The following is a 21,594-nucleotide window of genomic DNA, read 5'->3' on the forward strand; positions in this document are numbered from 1 at the left end:
ATGTAGCAGTAAAAGAGAGAAGCATCATGTTTATGCCAGAATTTAATCTGCAAGACTTTTTTTTTTTTTAAACAAGATGAGAAGCCAGAAGATTAACCTGTCCATGGAGACTTTTCAGGCTTTAATTTCTAAAACGTTTGTTATGTTTAATACCTATAAATTAAACAGAAACTTGAAAAGGGATCTCCATGATAATTTTAATTTCAGAGAACCATTGAACAAAACCATATAATGGGAATATTACTAACTTCCAATGTACTCAGGTCCCTTCCTTTCCTGAAACCTGGAATTTTGTGTGTAACTAATGAAARGAAACCTTGTTTTGTTCTGTTGCGTGCTAGTGAAGGATTAGTAAATTATGAAGCTTGTTTAGCTTAAAGATGATGGCTTACCATAGACATAATTAGAGACTTTGTATTTAATGTGCTTTTTTTTCTTGTTGTTTTGTTTAGTGGGAGACTTTGATAAGATCTGGCGTGAGCACTGTGAGGATGAGGAGACACTGAGCGAATACGCTGTGGCAATGAAAAACTTGGCAGATAATCACTGGGCCAAAACTTGTGAAGGGGAAGGCCGAATTGAATGGTGCTGCAGGTAATTCTTAATGTATTTGAAAGATACAGTTGCATATTTTTACTAGCAATCATTTATAGTACAAGGCTTAAATGTTTTCCTGACTCTTTTTGCCATTTTTACAAATCTGTATGTAAAATGTCAAGTCTTATTGCTTCATAAAACAAAAAAGCCTTTTCTGCTGTTGCAACTTAAAAGGAAACAATTCATATGCTATGGTTTCTTAATCATCTGAGATATTTTAAGTGTTAYTTTCAGCAAATATATATATATACAAATATATACATTTTTAATATACATATATAAATACATGCAGCTGTTGCTTATGAAGTAATTTCATACCTTCTTGCCTGAATGWAAGCTGGACAAATACAGAAGATGTACCTTAAGTCTAATTTACAGGACTGTTTTGATTTGGTTTGTGTGTATAAATATAGTAGTGTTTGACCTCTAAATATAAAGCCTTGCCACTAAGTTTCCAAGGCCTAATCATTTGCAATGAACTTTAAACACATGAAACTTGTTTAAAATGGGAAGCCTGCTAATGACAACCCAATAAATATTAGAGATTTAAGTCATGAATTGAGTTTTATTCAACTGTTTTAATCCCTGAGGAAACTAATCYCTAAAAGAGGAGAGATTTGTCGCTAGGATTCCTAAACGGAGGTGGTGTCTCAGGCATATAATGGAATCTGTGCCTCAGAATAAAACCAAATGTTGTTGGAATCTAACCTTGGAAAGAACTAATCCCTAGCCCCAGCTTCAGAGATGGCTTTAGATGTATGTGGAAGATGCTGCAGCCCCTCTAGTCTCAGAGAGATAAGATGTCTAGATGTTTGAAAGCCTTTCCATTTTCTATTGTGATCTTTAGATCTCAAATAGATTAGGTATTAAGAAAGTAATATTCTGTTCAAGTCTGTTGTTCCCTGTGGGTGTCTGTTGCAAAATGGTGAGCAAAGGGCACTGAAAAGCAGGCATCTCATCACTAAATTTAGATTTGTTACAATTTTCTAGTGTGCATCACTTCAGTGGCATCTAGAGCTGTTTTTTCTGCTGGGAATGGAGCAAGTAATAACAAGTTTATTTCCTTTCTCTCTACCACAGAGATATAACACTTCAAGCATTTGAAATCCATTTTTTCAGTACTTTGTTTTTATTCTTTATTCTTTATTCTTATTCTTTTTATTATTTTTTAAGTATTTTCTTTTTATTTCAGTACCACCTCCTAGATCCTATTTTCTGGTTGCAGTTCATGTATCCCCGTCCCAAGTCCCAAGAAGTGAATCACTTGGAAACAAATRGAGCCAAAATTGGACATTATCCCACTGGCTTCGTCAGGGATATGTGAAATGGAAAAATACTACTGAGGTTGCAGTAAATTCTTGTTTGCCTAGATTTATGCTCACTTATGATACACAAGTGCCAGTCTCTGTTTTACAGGCTCCCTTAGCTGCAAGTTGTTTTCTTGTACTTGTGCCATTCATTACTTCTCTGGAACTGTTGACTATTGTGCTCTTTACTAAATCATCTTCTCTTGAATCATTTTGCATTCTAATACTGCAGTTTCTTGCAGCACCTTCTTCTGTCTGGCTTGGCATCATTCACAGATCAATTAAAAGGGGGACACACTGTTGCAATGCTCAAGCTATCTGAAAATACTAATTGTACTAGACCCAGGAAGAGATTCCCGTGGAACATTGCTTGATATTTTCTTACAATTTGACCACAAACTGATATGTTTAACTTCTTCACTAGAGTTATTTGAGCTTACTTTAAAGTAATTTCAGCTAACCGGTGTATTCCCTTATTTTGTGCCGATGCTTGTGTCCTGTTAGGACAAGATAAATGTTGCTTGTGTACGCTGGAGAAACAGCTGATAACCTCTACCTGAAGCTTTCTGGCTTTGCCTGAAGGTTTCACTTGTTTGTAGTTTCTGCAAGATTTACAAAGCAAATGGTTGAAGAAGGCAATAAGTTCGGGCTCTGCATCATGAGCTTGTATTAAAGAGAATCGCCTTGGTGAAAAAAACATTAAAACGTACTATTTTAGTATAAAACTCCAAATAAGGCACATGCCCTTTTAGTTTGCAAAGTTAAGTGGTAAAGAGATCTAAGTCTGTAGAAGGAGGTTACTTTTCACTTCTGTGTGTCTCTTGGATTAAAGTGAGGCCTGTGTAGCTAGATACTGGGATGCAATGTTTTGTCCCTCCTTGGAGGGCTAGGAGGGCTCCAGCCAGAGGGAAGGCAGGTCCCCTTGTCGTTACTCCTCCCTGTGTTCGGTTGCTTCGTTGCATGCAAGAGAACTTGACTGGCACCAGCCTCCAGTGAGAGCTCTTGCTCCATGCCTCAGCCTTGCCTCTGCATGGTAGGTAGGTAGCAGGACAGTAGCTCATGTGTTAAATTTCAGTTGGAAGCTCGAAATCCTAGAAAGCCAAATGTACAGCCCTGTAGCACTGTGTGATAGACTCTGCAGGCCATATACTGCCTCATGTAGGGCCAGTTTGCTYTCATGTATTGCTTCAGGACAACTCTCAAGACTTTGGCTTGAGAGGACAACTCTCAACTTAACTAAGTGGGGAGGAGTGCTTTGAATTTTGTCCCATTTCGTATGCACGTTGGTGATCCCTTGGGTTCTCGYGTAAAAATCTTGAACTTGGTAGTCCTTTCTTTGCTTTCTTATCTTTAGAAAACTGAAGACGGAGTAGCAAATTGTAGTTGGAAATTAGCACTTGTGTTGCTCTTCTGTTTCTTTTTATTACAGTGTAAATCCTAAACCAATGTAAGATAAGATGATGTTTAGACCAAACAATTATTCTAACCCTTATTTTTTGCTGGCATAGGTAGGCTAGTCAACCTTTGTGCAGACAGTGAACGCTGCCCTGTTCTGGTTMGAGTTAGAACAAAATAAGCCAGACCAGCAGATTTGTTTCTTTCTGTTGCTTTTGCATCAGTGTTAAGACTTCTGTTGACTYGGCTATTTTTTTTAAATAAAAAACAATCCACTTCTCTTCTAATTAACCCAAAATTGCTATTGTGAATCTGCCGGTTTTAAAAAGTTGTTTGACAGTTCTATAAAAAGAAGGGCCTTGATCAGATTATTGTAGGGTAAATATAGACTGCTTGGAAAAATGTGGAAAAAATTATTTTAAACAGGATATATTGAGTAGGGCTCTGTAAGTATCCATATGCATTTATTAGTAACCAATATTTTCATTAGCAATCTACTAAAATGCAGAATCTGTTTATTACATTTTCAAATTAGAACACGAAGTTTGAGAACAAGATTAGAAGTAAGAATGATATTACCGACTATATCAGTTATAGTAATACAAGAGGGGGAGTAAATTGGTTATATGTCAGTGCCTATAGAAAAGCATTTGGATTTTATAGCACATCACAAACTGAATATGAAACAGTCTTGGGATACTTTTGCAATAAAGGCAGGCACAGTACTGGAGTATATAAATAAGAAAATAGTTTGAGAGATATGTAAAGTATTCTTTTGACTTTATTTAGCATTTGGCAGTTTTTAGCCTTCTCTTCTTTTGACTCAACAGGTTCAAGTTCTAGAAAAAAAATTAGGCTTTTGTGGTGAAAGAAAAGGAAAATATATGAGCATTTCTTTATCTTTATTGGAGCTGAGCTGCATTTTTCTTGCAATGCATCAGCCAAGGTGATACTTTGGCTAAGTCATGTGTTCCAGGGATTTGGAGAATAACAGGTTTCTGCTAGAATTAGAAAGTTGATCCTGGGGTTGAAAGATGGATTAAATGAGTGTTTGAAGTTCCTTCAGCACTATATATATATATATAAATATATATATATATATATATAAATATACACACACTATATAATATAAAAATATATAAAATATAATATTAATATATAATATAAAAATATATAAAATATGTGTTTTTAAATGATGAATTTTGCCTAGAAGTTTACTTTCTCTGGGTAAAAAGCGGGGCGGGGGGAGGAATATGATTTAGAAATGAAAACAGACTTCCAAGTTCTTGGAATCTTCCAGCAGTGCAGGATACTGCATCTAAAAGCTGGTCTCAGATTGGAAAACAACACCAGAGAAACAGCTGATGACAGACMGGTTATATTTCTTAAAAAGAAAATATCTAAAAAAGCTAGAAATCAGATCAAATATGAAAAATAAAGTGCAAAAAATGGAGGTTTCCTTAGTACAGGTTTCATTAGTTGAAATTTAACAAGAGGTAGTTAACATAATTACAGTACTTCAGATTGAGAAACCTGCTGTTGTCACATGTTCTGAATTTCCTTAACCTAAAGCTGTGTGCTCCTCACAATAATGGAATGTTTTCTGGTACAGAAATACAGACGTGAACTTTTCTGCTCTCCCAGTTAGGGTTAATGTATACAAGGAAAGTTAACAATTATACCTACCTTAATATTTATTTTTCTTTAACGTTTGGAGGGTGAGATAATGGCATCTTTAAGATTTTGTGTCATTAGAGGCTCTTAAACTTAGGAAAAGGCTATCATAAATTGCTTTTGGCCCAAGTACAAGTTGACCATATTAATGCTAATTTAGTTTTTATAATCTTGTCAGAAAGATCTGGCTACTAATTCATTTCCATTTCTCAACTTTTCTCCAAAGRATGTGTGTTCATATCAACTCAGACCGAAGCTATTTAGAGTGTCCAACCCAAGTACAGGGATTCTTTTCAACTTGAGCAAGTTGTTTACAATTTGAGGGTTTTAAGTATGAAAAACAAGTTTCCCTGTGAAAATACCAAGTGTTTTTTAAAGCAAAGACATGACTTGGGCAATTCACCTGTCTTTCTGCCAGCAGACTTAAATAGTTTAAAACTGAAATGTTTATTTCTACAGTCAGTAAGTCTCAGCTTAAATTTCACAACTCCTTATAAACAAGTATGTTAATTGTAAAACTAAAGATGTATCATCAAAGACTGTTTAAGTGTCAGTTAAAAGTGGAGTTATGACAGTTCCCAGATTAATAAAATAGATTCCTTAATTTTATTTCTCTTTGTAAATAATTAAGGGATGTTCTGCTCATTACCCRAGACAGCTGTTAAGTGCAGAGTCTCAGGTAACTGTGTGCTCAAAAGCACATGTGAGCAATTGCAGGTTATAATAGCTGTAAAGCTGAACTTTTTGGCTACATCAACAAGTTAACATGAGGAAAGGTGCTGCATGGAATAAATTTCATTATGACCTTTTCAGTAGCTAATCAAATATACTCATATGGGTATGAGTGCCCATATGCTGCCTTGTACTCCATGGTAAATGAAGGGAAATTTAGCCCCCTTCTCTGGAGTGAGAGCACAGAGAGCTCCTGGAAGGCCATAGGAGCCAGCGTGGCAACAAATAGCAGTTCTGTCAGAGTTCCTGTAGCCCCAGGAATACCGAAATGGAGAGGACCCTTCGTGAGTGAGTTAGTTGAACTCATTTGGCAAGACAAGGTAGAAAGAGAAACTAGCAGTTGGCCATAATAACAGCGGGCAGGGAAAAATAATTTCTTCATGGTGGCAAGAGAGTGGATGCCACGTTTTTAAAGTATCCTGTTCTCCTCCTGTACAGCAGCACCCTGACAACGTGCCAGCTTCTAGTGAGTTAACAAGGAGATAACATCAGGAGTTGAGGAGAGCAAACAGTGTTTCCCTGTGACTGTGGCCTTTCTGATATCTTCCGGCCTGCATGTCGATATTGATAGCTGTGTGACATTATTTCAACTGCCACTGATTCAAAATACTTTAAGAGATAATAAGAAAAAAAGACCTTTTTAGAATAAAAATGAAGTCATTAAGCAAGATGCTAACAAGCTAATAAGGTACTGTATATATACTCTATATATATTAAAAATGTGTTTTCTTTCAGACTAAATAACACACAGAACTAAACAGCTATGAAAGACATAATCCCACATTGATTATATGCTTATGAACAAATAATTACCATATATATAGCGTAAAATGCAACTACTACATCAGCAATAATTCAGATATTGTTCTGGGGTTGAGGTTTTTTGTTTGCTTTAAAGTGTTACCTCTTTCAGACAAACTAAACAACAGACTTCAACTGTTTTTTGATTGGTTGTTTCTCAGAATCAGAGAACAGTTGAGGTTGGAAGGGACCCCCTTGGAGATCTCRTTGTCCAACCTTCCTGCTCACACACCTACAGCACAGTGCCCAGGACTGTGTCCAGGCAGACTTTGAGCATCTCCAAGGATGGAGAGCACAAAGTCTCTCTGGGCAACCAGTTCCAGTGCTCAGTAAAGTGAACAGTAAAGACATTTGTCCATGTTCACATGAACCTTTCTGCATTTCAGCTTGTGCCTGTTGCCTCTCATCCTATCACTGGGCACTACTGAAAAGTCACCCCATCCTCTTTCCATCATCTCTTCAGATCTTTCTACACATGGATGCAGCAGGACTCYCGGGTCTCTGCAGAGCTGCTCTCCCCTGCCTGTGCTCTCTGGTGGAGTTAGGGCAATTTCACAGCAGATGTGTTGGGGTTGCTGTAGCCTGGGCTCGTGTTCAGGCCTCTCTGTGATCCTGTTCCATGCGGTTCAAATGCAGATCTCTTACTTTCCCAACTTCTCCTTGATGTGAAAAACACATTGGTCACTGTGGAATTGTAACTATAAAGTTGTTGGTTATGAATGTAATTTTGACTATTTTGCTCACGTGGCCGTGACTTCTACTTAAGGTTATTGTGTGCATTTTATATTAAGTGCAAGGATGCCTAGGGCCTGCTTGAGCAAGTAAAACTTGCCTGTGCTTTGAGATTATTAGACACAGGTCAGTCTTGATCTTGAGGCCATACAACCACGCTGTCACAGAAATGTGTCCAAGGTAACTTATTTTTTCCCCTCAGAGCAAAGAATTAATAACCTGAACACAAGGTGCTACCGTAGTTACATGTTTCATGGTTGAAAGCTGGTTCCTTCCTGCCAGCTGGGAATAAAACARCCTCTGTTTGTACCTGTTTAGTTGTGTGTTTCCCTGTACAAAGCTTGACTTTACTGACTTATTTGTGCATGTTATATGGAGGAGATTGGATATATTTGGTGCCTAGAAGATAATTATCCTTCAGATGAGACCTGAATATTTTAAGTTGTCCTCTCCATTGTTGATTAAATGTGGTGTTATACCAGCATATGCTTACCTGAGTCTTAAGTAATATGAAATACTATATTATCTTGATCCTGTTTCATATAAGCCCTTATTAAATTAAAGTTGGATTTGTGTTTGCTGGAATGTAACCTTCAAAGCTCTGCAGCTTTGTCAGAGGAAAATTGAATTTGCTTTCAAAACAGCATCATAAACAATTGCTGTCATGAAAACATTCAAACAAGTACAATTTTTGTTATTTTTTTTCATGCAAATACTTGACTGGCACATCTAATTAAAAATGCTGTGTTGTACAAGGTGTCAGGCTTTTTAATTTCACAGCAACAAATTGTTTCCAATTCTAGATCTRTTTTGTGGACACAACTCAGTTATTCTCTGGAATACACTCGTACACTGCTGCTGGTTAAAGGATGCCTGTGCAATTTAACTTGCTTTTTGATAATGTTGGTTCCTTTAAACTGGTTAACCTTTCTGCTCGTTATGGCCCAAAAACCACAGATAAGCCCCTGCAGTTATGGGGGGCTCATTGCTGACCGCAGGGGAGGGCTGTGGCGTGTCCACGTGTGCAATGTGATGGCTCAAGCTGCCTTCTCCTGATGCTGTGGCAAGACCTCCACTGGCTTCCTCCACAAGCCTGCCCAGCCAACACTCATTTGAATCTRTTTACTTAACTGGGACTTACGGCCACATTCTTGGCACTGAAGTAACACTCTTGATTTCAAGTGTGTTTGGTTGTATCCYGTCTTTTTCCAACCTGATTAATCAAAGTCAAGTTTGGAGTAGAGTGCAGTCAGTTTAGCTTAAAAGCTGACAGCACACTTATCTTTTAAACCTGGCTCATGTCATACATTGATGATGATAATGATAAAATTGTTCTGTTTTGGGAAAACCTTTTCTTTTCCTCTCTCTTTTTAGTGTATGTCGTGAATATTTTCAGAATGGTGGAAAAAGAAAAGCACTCGAAAAAGATGAAAAAAGAGCACTTCTTGCTTCTAAGACCACTCCAGCCTTAAGTGTTTCCCAGGCTCCCAAGATTGAAGAACCTTTGCCAACATTTAGCCTGACAAATCATGAAGCTGTAACGGAGGAGTAAGTTTTACCTGCCTTGGAGACTCTTTTCTCATTGTGTGATAAGATTATCTATTTTCCTCTGATATTAGTCAGCCTGACACAATTGTAATAGCTACAGGTATTTTCATTGAATGTATGTGTATATATATACATATATATATATATGTATATATATATACACACATATATATATATACACACACACACACACACACACATATTTCAAAAAATACTTACATGGTAGTGTCTTTTGGATGCCATAAAATAGCTTGGGAAGGACAATTTAGTCATCTTCATTCAACTGTCAAAACAATTTTGCTTTTGCCTGCCATTGGCCTCAGTGCAATTTATATTAAAGTTTGAGGTGGAATAAGGGAGGTGTTAATTAAGTTAAAATATAATGGCTGTTCAGCATTGTTGAAAAGACAATTGCTTATGTAAGTAYTAAGGGCCTAAATGTAAATATTAGAGTACTTAAAACTTTCTTTTCAAAAATAATYATGGAGAAACTCTTGATTCCAATTATATACATGAAAAGGATTCTTGAATTATAACCACTAATTTTAGATGTGATCATTGGCTTTGATGTCCTTGAGGTATTTTCTTAACAAAGGTTTTAATTTTGTCTTGCACCTTAGCTGAAATATGAATTTTATTCTTGGTGTTCTGGAGTGTCCTTTGCCTATTACTTTCTCCCTCTCTCTTTCYTTTTTTYCTACTTTATTTGAGGGCGTTTCTTTATTACTGTACCAACCCATTTTTTCCCAAATATCATAGAACACATTAGTAGCTTGCTAATGTGTGTCGGGGAGAATTTCATACATTGCCTGTATAATGGAATAATGAAGGCAAAAGCGTGTGGTGGTRGAATGCTGCTTGTATGACTCAATTTATATTCTCCACAGACCACCTCTTGCCACTGTCTGAAGTAGGACCAAAGTGGTGTATTGATTCTGTGCTGTGAAGAGATTTTCTCATCGCAGCGTCTTGCCTCCTGTGAGCAGCACTTCAGGGCAGATGTAGCGTTGATTAGAAAAGTGGCAAGCACGTTACCAGTGCTTATTAGCAAATGTCTTTGTAGCCTTATCAGGTGGCATTTTGTGGTTGSTGTTTGTAGAATAACTTGCAGATGCTGTAAAGATCTCATGCTCACGTAGCTGAATAGTTGGAAGCAAAATGAAAACACTTTCCCTTCTGTGGTTTCTATTATGACAAGGCAACAGATGCTTCCAGAATGAAGGTAATAGTTTCCCATAATAAGTTTGCCTCTCTTTATTTTCCTTCCATTTTCTTTTTTTTTCTTTCCTCTCCCCTTTTAGTGCAAATACTGCTAAATCAACCCAAGAATGAATACTTGCTTTTAATGAGAACCATCAAGCACATTCTCACAGAAGACCGATTACATGTTAATACCTTAGAGCATCTAAATAAGGCTAACATTTATTAACATATAATTTCAACATTAAATAGCTTTTCGTTGCTACGCAGTTGTTTAAAGGATTGCTTTGGTGATCAGACACTACTTCGAGCTGATTTGTTTTCCAGTCCAAGGTCTTGTCATGATACAGCGTTTTACCCTCTGTGTCTCTTTGTGCATCATGCAGAGGTCCCCACTGCAGAGGGAACTACACRTGAATGTGTTTGTTTTGCTGTCTCTCGCCTTAGCTTTTGATCTAATCAGCATGGGTAGGAAGGTTTTCATTTCATAACTTTAAAAGTATTGGTTAATTTAGCCATGGGTGATGGTCTTCAGATTTTCTCCAACCTGAAAAGTGCRCGTGCATTGACACGCCCGTAGGTGACAAAGGGCAGATTCCAGAGCCTCGCCCAGGAACCAGCAAGTGGGAGCCGTGTTTTCAGCAGCTGTGCAGGCCTTGGAGCAGYGAGGCCAAGCGGTTAAATTAGTGTCCAGAGAAGCTAAAATTCATTCACTTTCTATAATTTCCTCTATGAAGTACAAAGTTATCTTGGGCATCTCTGTACAAAGTAACATTSTTTTCAGTGTTTCCTCCCATTCTAGAATCAGTTTCATTTAGCCAACATCACATTTCTAACACTCAACCTGTCATGAAGCTGGCCTTCAAAGTGATTCAGTCTTACAAGACAAAAACAACTCTTATCTGCTGTTTGACACTCGTTCCTTTCAACAAATCAGTCCCTTTTGCTTAATTTTTGAGTCCAGTTTTTCTTCTTTTTCCCTTAAGCTGACCTAAAGGTACCCTAGCTTAATGGTAGGGATAATGACTTCTTCAGTACGTTTGTTTTTTCACTTGTCCTGGTTTGACTGTCTCTTGAGGTGCACCCTACAATTCCTTCTTTCCTCTTGGTTGCATAACTATGCTCTGTTTGTTTATCTATCTACACTGAGAGTTAGCAGCCTGAGAACTGTTATTAAGCAATTCATTACACTTGTGCTCTGAGAGGCAGCTAATGCTGACAGCCAGCAGCAGAGCGGACACACAAGTGAGCATCTCAATAACTGCTACGTACAAGTTTTCCAAGTCCATCTGCAGTGGACGCAGGCYGCCAATTGCCTCCGAGGTGGTGCCGCTGTCCGAGTGAGGACGGGAGCTTCTCCCCCTTGAGGCCAGCGCCTTGGCTGAGCTCAGCAGGGCTGGTGTGGGCGCCTCTGCTGCACGGTGACTGCAGGCAGTGCTGCCCTCGGCAGCAGCGCGACAGGAGCCTGTGCCCGGCCAGGAGCCGCGCGGCAGCCGGGCCCTTCGCAGAGAGAGCAGCCGGGGAGGCTGCGACGCGCCCGGGCCCGCTCTGCGAGCGGAGCGGGCTCTCCTGGAGAGCAGAGGGCTCTGGTTTGCATTATTTTCTTTTAATCTGTTTGGGTATTGCATCTAGCCTTTTAAATTGAATTTTATTGCCCTTTTTCTCTAAGGGAAGCTTTTTCTGCACTGAGCTATGGAGCCCCAGTATTCCTGYATATTTTGTTTTCTCTGGCCACATGCGATTTCCATTCATTTGCTACATAGAAGGCAAGCTTACGTACAATTGCAGGTGTTTTTGTTCGAATGAAAAAATACAGTGAAAAGTGACTTTTGCTTTTAGTTTCTGCATCATCTTTTCATTTGTTGGCTTCATTAATCTGCTGTTGGTATCGGCAGCCACTAGACAGGATGCTGTTCTGAGCAGCCCTGGACGAAGCCTTCACGGAAAGAGAAATGACTTCGGCCCTTGTAATCTATGGCTATTAGCATCCCTATGCTCCTCTAAAATTCAAACTCCTGTTGTACAGGGTGCCTTGAGTTTGGTAGCCAAACTGGGAAGAAAATCATTGTCACCTTCATTCTGAAATCTCACTCTGTTCTGACCAGCTTGCTGACAAATCTGGTGCTTTGTTCTGTTTTAATTGAGAATTAGAGATATTATTATTATTTTATTATATTATTATAATTATTGTAAGAGCCGTTAGCCTTGTTGTGGGTTGCAGTTCGACAGAAACATCCCATGGATATCTTCTATTCCATGTAGAAGCAAAATCTTTAAACTTGGCATTATCTTACTGAATTACAAGGGTTGTTCTTGCACTTCAGCAAGAACATCCTTTCTGTTGGGAGTTGAGGAGGAGTTTTAAGGAGAAACCTAGAGAGCTCAGATCTCCTTTTCAAAGAAGGTGTCTGCTGTATTTTGTGTTCCTGCTCTTTATTGTTGCTCTCAGTCCARCCGTGGTTTCACTGGACACCACTGGCTGGGTACATGGATTTCTGGAAGTTTTTTCCAGTCATCTGTGTCCCCAGGGCTGAATGTTTCCCAGAAAGATGACACAGGCTATTTTAGAGGAGGCAGCTGAGCTTCGAGACAGACGTTTGAAGCAAATAGGAACATTTTCTTGCTAGCAAGTTGTTCTCCTCCCTGTTGGAGCCATGAATTCACCTTTGTTGCTCTTTGTTAATGGATTTTACATATCCTAGGATTTTAATAATTGCAATAGAAATGTTTATATGCCATCTGCATTTATATGCAGCTGATCCAAGAAAAAGAGCTCGAACTCTTTGGCACTGCTGGCCTAACCAGTTATTCCTGACTGTGTAGTATATACATATATATATATATATATATATATATATAAAAAATATACTTTTTTCATGCTTAGATGCATTTATCTGCATCATGTTTTAAAGAGTAGGGAGATACAGGTAGGTGTCTGCTAGCAGACTTGAGCAGAATTCTGCTCAAGAACATCAAGAAGTTCTTGATGTGAGTGTAACTGAGTGCAGACTCTTGTCCTTATAGAGGGACAGTTTGGGCAGCATGTCAAAGAAGTGCCAGGAGGAGGCAAAATTTTTAGTTGCAATGGGATAGGTGAATATAAGTACTTCTGTACAGTTGTATAGATCTTATCTGTACCACTATATATGGAGTGGCAGCTGCACTAGGCATCATGAAATTGCCTTTTGTTGCAAGCTGGAGGACCACAAATGTTCCTCTGGGCATTGGTCAAGGAGGGCTACTTAGCGTTAAGTTTAAATGTTGGGTTGTTTAGATAAAAATATAGGGAATAATTACATACTTCCATTTTTAGAGATTTTGTTTTGTTTATTTCATAACACTGTTGTGTGTCATGTCTTTGTTAAATCAGCTTGCAGCGCTTGACACCAGGTGCCCTTTAAAATGGAAAAGACAAATTGGTAGTATTGAAAGTTTCTTGTTGAACTCCTGATATTGTGACAGAGGTAACTTGTGTGACTTAAGACATATGGTTAAAAAAATCAAAATAATAATAAAAACGGAAGATAAAATAGGGAAAGACAGGGTAAACTGATCAACCTGAATAACAGGCACCCATACAGCCTTTTAGTTTGTTACTACAAGTTGCACAAATCACAATTATTACAGTATTAATAACTGAGGACCATCTGCTTTACTGTTGGGGCTTGGTTTTTGTATGCACATCAGCAATTTAAACAATGCATTAATTTCTATTAGTCACTATTGGAGAACACTACAAGTTGTTTTTCTGTATTAGTTTGCTGAAACTGTGATGTTTTTTATTGCTTTTTAGATTGCTCCACTCCTTGGGAAAGATCAGATTACTCGATGTTGGTAGCTGCTTTAATCCATTTCTGAAGTTTGAAGAATTTCTGACAGTTGGCATAGATATTGTTCCAGCTGTTGAGGTATGTAATATACTTGTTGAATTAATATTTTGTTTCCTTCTCAGATATTTTAGATTCTTTTTTAAGTTTTTTTTAAATGCATATTTAATACTTAAATATTTATCCTAAATATCCTTGCTCTGAGTTGTGGTCTTCTTACCACCTCCATTCATATGAACAAGTACCAGGGTTTAGTAATAGAGAGCTCAAATCATAGAATCCATAAGGTTGGAAGGGACCTTTAGAGATCATCTAGTCCAAACTCTTGCACGTGCAGGTCACCTAGAGCATCATTTTATTTAAAATGATTCATATTTTTGAGTTACACCTTTTATAATATTTTTGTGGTTCTCAAGTTTTGGAAGGTGTTTGTAGCAATCTTTTAATAGCATTTCACATTAAGTTCTTGCATCTTAAAAGTTCTCAAAATGTAAGTAGATTTATGCTTGAAGGGTTTCTCTCAGAGACTGYGTTTACTGGCAGAAAGAAATGATCAGTGGGGACAATTCTGAGGGAAAGGGTGTTAATAAGTGGGGCCTTTCAGTTTATTGCTGCAAATATTATTGATCTTTCTTGGTGCTGCAGATAAGTGTATCAGCTTAGGATGCCTTTTCTTGCAAATACTATGGAGTAAATAGCTGCATTTGCTCTGAAATACATTTGCTATTTGCTTCTGAAATACATTTTGTCTTTTGTCTTTCCCTCTTAACCTGACCTTTGTGAGTCCAAGTGTGATTGACTAACAAAGCAATATGGCAAATGGGCCACAAATAATGGAGTGTGTATCTTTTTGCGGGGGGAGGAGAGAGGAAATTTTATCATTTGCATTTTGACGCCTTCTACATAGTTGGATTTTTGTAACAGGCTGTATAACGATTAGTGGCCAGAAGCAGAGCAGAGGAGAAGAATTGCCTAACGGTGCAATAACAGTTAACTTGGAAAGTACTGCTGCCCTACAACGGGACGGGYGGTATTTGGTGCACAGTGTGATTTACATGCAAATATGGCTTGTATTTTGTTGTGGTCACCAGGCCTACTCTGCTAAATGCCTAACTGATACCTTCATATGCCTGGTGCTAATGAAGGATTCCAGAAAAATCTTTTTTTCTTTCTTTACGTAATTCAATGCTAATTTCAACTAAAACATAAAGAAACTTTGAATGGACTTCATCTTGTCTAATGTGAGGGATTAGCATTAGCTGCCYAAACATATTTGCATACATTGATGAGGCAGCAAYGTGCCCTTGTGGCCAAGATGGCCAATAGTATCCAGGRTGCACCAGGAAGAGCGTTGCCAGCAGGTCTAGGGAGATGATCTTCSCCCTCCACTCAGCCCTGATGAGGCCACCTCTGGAATATGGGCTCCTGTCCTGGGCCCCCAGTACAAGAAGGACATGGAGCCACTGGAGAGAGCCCAGTAGAGCTACGTGAGGGGGCTGGAGCGTCTCTGCTGTGAGGAGAGGCTGAGAGAGCCGGGCCTGTTCAGCCTGAAGAAGAGATGGCTGAGAGGGGATCTGATCCAGTCCTTAAGGGAGGGTGTCAGGATGGGGGCAGGTGGTGGCCAACGATAAGACAAGAGGCMACGGCCACAGTCTGAAGTACGGGAAGTTCCACCCGAATTTGAGGGAAAATGTTTTAACTTCACCATGAGGGTGACAGAGCCCTGGAACAAGCTGCCCAGAGAAGTTGTGGAGGCTCCTTGTCTGGAGATACTCAAAACCCACCTGGATGCTACCCTRTGCCACATGCATAGAYTGTGCGAGACTGTGGAGACTGTGTTTGTGCAGGGGATTTGGACTGGATAATCTCCCATGGTTCATTCCAACCTCAACCAGCCTACGATTCTGTGATATTCCTTAAGATGTCTCAGGACATCTGAGAAGCCTACACAGGTGAGCATGTCACAGGATGCAAAGGAGCTGCCTATGCAGTGGAGCAGCAGCCTAAGGCATCGGAAATGGGAACATGTGGCAATTAAATTGCCAGGTGAGGCGCATCTAGGTATCTACATCTAAGGGAGGTGTCTGGGTTCCCACTGCAGGCAGTGAAGTCTAGTCATAAAGTAATCACTGACACCCCAATGTTTGCTGCTTCACAGTGAGGTGACTCACATCCTCACCTCACGCGCTGCTTTGACCGGCTCTCGGTGACTAATGGGAGCTCACACACCTGTGTGGCACGAGCAGAATCCAGTTCTCAGATGTACATAGTAAATAATCTGCTATGCAATCTGTCATGAWAGTTTCATAAGAAAACTACTTTTTTTCCTAATTCATGAAAATGAGTTGAAATTTAAAGTGACCAAAACCATAATCAGAAAACTCCCAGCTAGGTTATTCTGTGGATGTAATGGAGGATGTGAGTAACCCAGGCCAGGTAATAGGAAAAGGGGTAGTCAGGAAGCTGCAATTCCTGTATACTGACCAGTTTTTCAGGATGTGTCAGGGCAAAATGGGGTGATAAGGCCCTGAATTCTTGCCTTCTGCAGCAGCAGTAACACCCCGGGGTGGTGGGGCTTGCAGCAGGGCTGCTGTGYGGGTCCACAGGGTCACTGCAGGCCCGTGTGCGCCTGAGCAGCTCCCTGGTGCCCGTCTCGTGGGGACTCCGGGGTGGCTGGTGCTGTAGCTGGCGAGCAGGGACATGGGGGTGCTCTGTGCCCCGCTCACACCTGCCATGCACACTAAGGACCCGTTCCAAAATGGAGCTGATGAGTCTGAGATTCCTGTTTCCAGCTTGGCCAGCCCTGCAGCATCCTGAATAAACGTGTCTGTAGGTCACTAATGGCCTATTCAGAATAGCAGTCCCAGCTCTTCTCTTCAGATGTGTATGTGCTACATCTAACTTAGTAACTTCACTTAGAAGTAACACTTATGTTACCCAAAAAAATGTACTTTGAAGTACTGCTTTAACAGTTGTAGCTTCATGATATCTATTAATACATTTTAATTTCCTATGCTAAATATCACAAGGAAGCAGAAAGTAGCCCTGCAGGTATAGTGGTTGCAATTAAAATATTAAAATTGCTTGATCATAGCCACATAATGCAACTCTTTTTTTTTTTTTACACAAGTGACCAAGATTAAAGCCAGTGAAAAATAAATCACAGATTTGGGAGACACTGACTATTTATTTCTGCTTAATCTCTGAAGCTAAAATGATTTTATGAGAACAAAAATAATGTCTTCTACTTGCAGATAGTTGTGTATGTGAATTGGTTTATAAATACCTTTACAATGGTATTACCTTTTTCATTATTGTTTTGTAAAATGTACTATAAGTGTTTTGGGGGTATGAAAATGCATTAGATTTAACTACCTTTTAGCGGTGCTTAACAGATTTTTTTTTTCTGTTTTTATTTTCACTTTTTTTTTTAGAAATCTGTCATTCATTGTAGATTCTCTAGTCACAAATACTATTTTTTTAATACTTTTGAATTGAAATATTTCATCTTAAACATCATTTTCAATAAGAGAAGTCAATCCCAGGTATTGTTGACTATGCAGTGTYAAAGTAAATAGTAATATTACTTTTAGATTATATTTTTGAGAATGTGCTATGATTGAGGATGTTACGAACTTAYTTGGTATGTTATTTTGTTGTCATTTCCTGTCTTTGATGGCTTGGGCACACAGAAGATCAGCTGATGAATTTAGAGCCTTTCTGTTTCATGGTAACTGCCCCCCAAGTGCTGGTTCTAGTCGTGGATTCAAGTCCTTACTGCAGAGCAGCTCCCTGGCAGTCACTCCCAATACAGCCGCGCTCGCCGGAGCTGCTTCCTGTTCCTGCACCACCACATCATGTGGTCAATTTTATTTCYTAATCACTGATATCAAGTTTATGAAAAATATGATCTAGATTTTTTCTTTTTTTAAAGAATTATATTATTTTGTGCTGTTGCCACATTTGAGTATGCAACYGTACTGACGTGGCAGTACGGAATACTGGAATACTGGAATACTGGGAAGACGGGGAAATTTGGTAGTTGGTATGGGGTGATTTTAGCTTCCAACTTCTGCAGAAACAAAAGCAATGGAGTCTCTCTCCCTCTTTTTTTCTTTTTCACACATGACAAACATTTTGTTAGGGCTAATCTGCTATATTCATTTTTAAAAAATGAGCTGTTCTTATAGCTATCAAATCTCCAATAAATTGTTCCTCATCTAAAAATTTTCTTTGCAACTCTGCCAGCTATCACATGCTATTTTAAAATCAGTATTTTGATCTACTAGCAAGAGTAATTTTTTCAGCAGACTTGAAATATCCTCAAGGGAACAAAGGGATCTGTTTATGATGATTATCCTGTGGATTTGAATTGTTAATTCTCCTTTAAACTAATCTTGATTTGTTTGGCTTTTTCTTTTCTGTTTTGTTTTTCCYCACTAGAGTGTATACAAATGTGACTTCTTAAATCTTCAAATTCAGCAACCTCTCCAACTGGCACAAGATGCTATAGATGCCTTTCTTAAGCAACTGAAAAATCCCATTGATTCTCTACCCGGAGAACTGTTCCACGTCGTCGTTTTTTCCCTCCTCCTTTCTTACTTCCCATCGCCCTATCAACGATGGATATGCTGCAAGAAGGCCCATGAACTTCTCGTATTAAATGGCTTATTGCTCGTAATCACTCCTGACTCATCCCACCAGAATCGCCGTGCAATGATGATGAAAAGCTGGAAAATTGCCATAGAATCGTTGGGCTTTAAACGCTTCAAGTATTCTAAGTTTTCTCATATGCATCTGATGGCATTTAGGAAAACCTCCCTGCAAACAACAAGTGACTTAGTTAGCAGGAACTACCCAGGAATGTTGTATATCCCACAGGATTTCAACAGCATAGAAGAGGAGGAGTATTCCAACACTTCCTGCTATGTCCGGTCGGATACAGAAGATGAGCAGCTCGCTTACGGATTTACGGAGCTGCCCGATGCTCCGTACGACTCGGACTCTGGAGAAAGCCAATCTAGTTCCATCCCTTTTTATGAGCTGGAAGACCCTATATTGCTTCTAAGTTAGTGTAGTAGTTGAAAAGCCCTTTCAGTCGAGCCTCTTGCTTAACTAATTTTGCTGTACTAACAAACATGGGCTCAACACACAAAAACGGTCTGCATAAAGATGCAAAGGTTTACAGAGTTTGCTATTTTTTTCTACTTTTGACTTTTAGAATTTATTCTTGTATCAAAGTGAAAAATACAAGTTTTATGCAAATGACTCAGGTCATAGCATAAATTGCTGTTACTTTCTTTGCAATTTATCACTAATTTTTTTCTTCCAGAAAGGTACCATTCTTTTCTTTAGTGCTGTGAAGTGTGAATTCTATTTAATATGCTAAATGTTTCAATATTTTAACTGTTAGTGTTGTTGAGCTTAAGGCACTGGAGTTGGTGGGCTTTGGAGGAGTTTATGTAGGAAGAAATAATTTGCACTTTAATTACATGTGCAGATGGTTTAAGACACTTGGTTACACATGTCCTTGAATCATGGAACAAAGCTCTTTTTGCAAAAACTTATTTCTCCAGCCCAGATGCAACTAGAGTGAAATTGTAACGCTTGCACATTTGATTTTTACCTCCACTGCAGCCTTCTTGAGGTAACACCAAATCAACGTGACACCCAAACATTTGGAATACATTCATCCATAGTTATTCCCACTGTGTAACTTCATTTCCCTAAGCGGCAGGTAGGCAGGGGAATGGTGACGAGGTTACCCCCACAGCAGTGTTGAGGACAGCCTCTGAGGTTACCCTCACAGAGGACAATTAGGCTGCACTTCAAAGCTCCRAGGTGGTTTTGCACTTTTGATTGTGCTACCACTAATGTGCATCAGTATTTCCCCAATGATGGTGTTCTCCTTTCTATCCAGACTGTGAGGTTTGAGGGAAACAGGGTGGTTTCTGTCAAGTTTTAAACTATTTATGCTTTTTTTWAAAAAAACACAACTGTTTAAGTGTCCTTTGCTGTTGACCTCCCAGGTTATAACTGCAGGCYAATTCTGTAAAAGCAACCTAATTGTGTAAGTTTTTCAAGGCTGCACCTATGTGCTCAAAGAAGTAGATTTGGACCACGTATACCAGTGAAATGAACATACATGGGTTTGCTTATTTGGACCCCAATTTTATGTATGGTTATATGAAAAATAGCTTTCTGAAAACTGCTCTGCAATGTAACAAGCTGGAGGTTGTGTTTTATGTTCATGAAGGTGTTTTTTTTAATTGTGTGACTAATTTATGTTTTTTTGGGAGAGGGTGGAAGTTCTRTTCAGAGGTGTAGAAATAGAGGATTCAGTATTAATTTAGCTTAGATTGCCCTCCATTTAGAAAGAGTGGCCAGCAATTTCAGGTTTGTGAGCTTGAGTTTTACTAAATCTGTATGGGAACACCTAATCACACATGGTTCAACCTGGTTGCCACATCATGGATTTCATACTGACTTCAGGAACATGGTAGAAAATACTAACAARTAGTTTCACAAATGGCTGGATACCTTGCACCGTTTTGTTAGATTAACCTGCCACTCTGGAGTTGGAATCCTGAAGTTACCATGTGAACTGCAGTTTTACTGTGGCATTCACAGTGGTTACTATAAAGACAAAACTAACCCCTTCCATTCAAGTTTTGCACTGAAGGGTCACAGTTTGCCTATTTTCCTATAAAAAGTCATCCTATATTGGTCATATTTTCACTAAAACATGAACTGTACTGCAGGGTTTTGTTCTTTTAAGTTTTTTTTCTCTTGCACATAAATTTAATGTATTCCTTAATATTTGAATGGAATTTGTTATTGAATGGCATCATGGCATGGAAAATAATTATATTTTGAGGTGTAAAACTGAAGATTAGGCTCCAAAACAAAGATCATAGTTGATTGTTAACGTTTTCTACTGAAAATATTAACAGAGTTGCACTATGGATGTACAGTGAACTAGAACTCAGTGCTTGCAGCTAACGTTTAAAGTTCACTTGCACTRAAGTGCTTGTTAGTCAAAACCTTTTTTCTTCCCAGAAACTACTGACTCCAGCAATGCTCATGTGAAAGCTAAAATATGGGTGCTGTTAATTCAGTTGTTTACAGAAATTTAATTTGTGCATACATCAAAGTGTGCCTAATATTTTAATTAAAAATATTCCTTTTGAAGTTATTTACCAACTACCATAAATGTTGGCATTGTTCAATATAATTTGGGTTGTGATTTGTACAGATAAGCAGTGCAGTTCAAAATTTACCAGAAATAACTTTAAATTGACTAACACTTACAATTTAGAGCTATTTGGCAACTTGGTGACACCATTTTATTTGTGCTTTAGGGACCAGAGGAACATGGAAGTTAGTTCTCTTGCTGCTCATTCTAAATACCTGAAGTGTTTTCTTTGGGAGTTTCTGCATGTTTGTTTTCCTCAGTGGACAGYGGGTTGCAGTGGAGGAGGAATGTGGAATTTACAGGAATATTTAAACCTCTCTGTAAACAGTACGGTGGCAATAGCAGGAGTTTTGTAGTATTTGCCTTTGATGCAAGAAGAATATCTGTAGATTATGAAGTGTTTCAAAATCATAACTCAAGAGGAGATGAGGAAGATTTCTGAAGATTTCTCATCCATATGGTTTTGGGGACAAAAGGAAAAAATGTGTATTTGCATTTCTGTTGTCTTTATATCACTACTTTTTGTGAACAAAGCACATTTATTAAAAAAAAAAAGGAAAAAAGAAAACCTTTTCTCACCTTTTTA

At 38.7% G+C, this 21,594-nt stretch overlaps 1 protein-coding gene across 1 annotated transcript; it reads left to right on the forward strand.

Annotated features, from left to right (window-relative positions):
• The first annotated feature begins 456 nt into the window (after positions 1 to 456).
• On the forward strand, positions 457 to 21,392 carry BMT2 (base methyltransferase of 25S rRNA 2 homolog). Its single transcript, XM_026039284.1, has 4 exons — positions 457 to 594; positions 8,613 to 8,786; positions 13,780 to 13,894; positions 18,257 to 21,392. The coding sequence occupies exons 1-4, from the start codon at positions 524 to 526 to the stop codon at positions 18,884 to 18,886; spliced, it is 990 nt and encodes a 329-aa protein (XP_025895069.1). The 5' UTR covers positions 457 to 523; the 3' UTR covers positions 18,887 to 21,392.
• The last annotated feature ends 202 nt before the right edge of the window (positions 21,393 to 21,594 follow it).

This window comes from Nothoprocta perdicaria, unplaced genomic scaffold (assembly GCF_003342845.1).
Source record: "Nothoprocta perdicaria isolate Ctin4 unplaced genomic scaffold, notPer1 scaffold_227, whole genome shotgun sequence".
In the NCBI taxonomy this organism is placed as follows: Eukaryota; Metazoa; Chordata; class Aves; order Tinamiformes; family Tinamidae; genus Nothoprocta; species Nothoprocta perdicaria.

Bases quoted from the DNA above. Each gene is read 5' to 3' on its own strand.
- BMT2 (XM_026039284.1), top strand. From the start codon at position 524: ATGAAAAACTTGGCAGATAATCACTGGGCCAAAACTTGTGAAGGGGAA. The intron at 595-8,612 runs GTAATTCTTAAT...CTCTCTTTTTAG, and splicing joins CGAATTGAATGGTGCTGCAG to TGTATGTCGTGAATATTTTC. The intron at 8,787-13,779 runs GTAAGTTTTACC...ATTGCTTTTTAG, and splicing joins CATGAAGCTGTAACGGAGGA to ATTGCTCCACTCCTTGGGAA.